General features: G+C 64.8%; 1 protein-coding gene across 3 annotated transcripts in view; it reads left to right on the plus strand.

The window, feature by feature from the left end:
• The first annotated feature begins 414 nt into the window (after nt 1-414).
• The window catches only part of FADS1 (fatty acid desaturase 1), a 14,249-nt gene continuing 12,083 nt past the window's right edge, over nt 415-2,580 (plus strand). Inside the window, exon 1 of one of the 3 annotated variants that reach the window (XM_010854034.1) lies at nt 415-778. In XM_010854034.1, the coding sequence (XP_010852336.1) occupies nt 587-778 (192 nt within the window). In that variant the 5' untranslated portion in view covers nt 415-586. Of the gene's footprint in view, nt 779-839; nt 939-2,580 lie in introns of those variants that run through there. The other 2 variants (XM_010854035.1, XM_010854036.1) reach the window with 2 other exon arrangements.

A 2,580-nucleotide genomic window follows, 5' to 3' on the forward strand; every position in this document is an offset into this window, starting at 1 on the left:
TGGCAGGCCTTCTTGGCAACGAGGCCCGCCCTTCATCCACCCACTCACCCGGCTCATCCTCTGCCCACTGCCCTCCACCCCGGCCGAGCCCACCCTACCCTAGAGGCCCAGGGCGCCCGCGCACTCGGTGCCCCCCTCCCCGAGCCGGGCCCCGCACCCAGGAGTCTTCACAGGAACCGTTATCCAATCCGCGGCGCCCTCTGTGAGCGAAAGGCGCGAGTCGAAAAGTGGGATCCGGCGGCGACCCCAGCAAGATGCCCGCAAGGGGGCGCGCGTTCCGGCCTGCCGCCCTCCTGCCACGACCCTCCCGAAGCGCACGCCAGAGCTGGGCCGGCGGGGAGGCGGGGACTTGCTCCCCGCGCCACGCGCCTCGACCAATAGGAGCGCGCGCAGTGGGCTCAGCGCCAACACCCCTCAGTGGCTGAAAACCAGGTGCGCGAGCGGCGGGGATCCGGACGCGCACCAGCGGACCCGCACCAGTGGACCCGCTACCGGAGCCTACGAGGCCGGCGCGCGCTACCCCGAGGGTCCTGTGCCCGCGCCTGACCGCAGCCACCCAGCTGGCGCGCGTTGTTGCCCGGCCCCAATGGCCCCCGAGACCCCGGCCCAGGGGCCGACCCCACGCTATTTCACCTGGGACGAAGTGGCTCAGCGCTCTGGACGTGAAAAAGAGCGGTGGCTCGTGATTGACCGAAAGGTGTACAACATCAGTGAATTCGTCCGCCGACATCCCGGGGGCTCCCGGGTCATCAGCCACTACGCGGGGCAGGATGCCACGGTGAGCGCTGCCAGACGGGGGCACCGGAGGAGGCGGGACCGGACGGCTAGAGCTGGAGGCTCAGCGCGCGAGACAGGAAGTTTGGTAGTCGTGGTTGAACACTCTCTAGTTCTGGGAAAAGCCGGGAGGCGCAGGAGCGTACCTGTTGCTGGGTAACTGGGTGTGCTGCCAAATTGGGATGCAAGGGCAGGAGAGGCGGTGAAAAAGTGGAGTCTGGGGAGTAGGGACGGAGGCTGGCAATGTGCACGCACAGACAAAGGGCCGCGCCACCGCTATGTGGGCTCTGTTTGCGGCCCGGAATCTGCGGTCTCGAAGCGTGGGCAGGCCGGGGAGCAGGGCTAGGAGAGAGAAGCTCCGGGGTGCGGGGCTTCCCGACGGCGGACCTGCCGAGACCGAGGGAGGAGGGGTCAGTGGTGGGGAGAGGGATTCTTGACCTGTCTGGGTGGCTGGGAGGGAAGCGCAGCGGCGTCTGGACCGAGCGTGCCTGGCTAGGCTGGAGAGGGCAGGCAGGACGGAGAACTGAGTTGGGGGAAAGCCACCTGGCGCCCGCTGTCTTGGGAACCCTTGCACAGGGTGAAGAAGAGAGAGGGGATGGGGCAGCACTGGCCAGAGACGCCTAGCACCTGCTCGTGCCCAGGGAGGAATGGGGCCATTGTACGGAAGGTGGGGAGCCTGCACCAGCATACACTTAGCTAGGACCCGAGAGCAGTCCTGGAATCCCGTGGGGAGGTCACTCAGCTTCAGTCCAGCAGGGTCTCCAGCTATTCGCCACAGCGGACAGCTGTTTGCTGTCCTGGGCTCTAAGCCCGGTGCTGGTGGCATCGCTTCCTCGGGCCAGCGCGCTCCCCAGCCCCAATTCTGCCACTTCTCTCTCTAGATAATGTGCTAGCACCTCCCTTCTGAGTTCCAGAGCTGGTGGGGAGCAGGGGGTACTCCTTGGGACCCAGAGATTGGAGCTTTTGCTTCGCTGTGTCCTCTCACCCTATATACTTCGCCTGGCGCCGAGACCCTTTCTACTGTTCCCAGCTTTCTCCCTGCTCTCTCAGAGCGCCCCTCGGGCCACTAGGGTTCTCGTGATGTTGCGGTGAAGCCTAACCATGTGAGGCCCAGCCCCTCCCTCGCACGCGCCAAGCCTGGGAGGCTGTGCTCGTCTCCGGAGAGACCACTGGGGCGCGCAGGCTGTGGCCGAAGGCGAAGATGTGGACTGGCGCATGCGTAGACGGAGCAGGCCGGAACGCTGGGGCTTCTTGCAGTGTGATTTGGGGGCCGGGGCTGGCTGCAGCCGGGAGTGCGATTGGTCCGGACTTGTGGTGCCACTGGCCGCCGACTCCGCCCCGGCTCCCTCCTCGCTTGTGGCTTTGCCTTAGGGCCTGGGGCCTGTCTGACCTTCAGGACGTTAATCTCATCAATTTAGTCACTGAGGACCCCACCTTGGAGAACCAAAATTGGTGCGCCAGGGCATGGGGTGTTCAGACTGGGAGGAGAAATATGGAAGGCCGACCGGAACAGCTGTGGAGCAAAGTGGGAGAAATGCACAAGCCCCTAGTGGACACAAGAAGTCTCCCTCCTCACGTTTCATGAGCCATCCAGAGGAAAGGCCAGCCCAGGCGTGGCTTTCTGTGGTCCCCCCTCCCTGTGCTTCCTGTTCCTTGGTGTGGTACCCTTCAGATCAGATCAGATCAGATCAGTCGCTCAGTCGTGTCCGACTCTATGCGACCCCATGAATCGCAGCACGCCAGGCCTCCCTGTCCATCACCAGCTCCCGGAGTTCACTGAGACTCACGTCCATCGAGTCAGTGATG

This window comes from Bison bison, unplaced genomic scaffold (genome assembly GCF_000754665.1).
Source record: "Bison bison bison isolate TAMUID 2011002044 unplaced genomic scaffold, Bison_UMD1.0 scf7180017864334, whole genome shotgun sequence".
Lineage (NCBI taxonomy): Eukaryota > Metazoa > Chordata > Mammalia > Artiodactyla > Bovidae > Bison > Bison bison.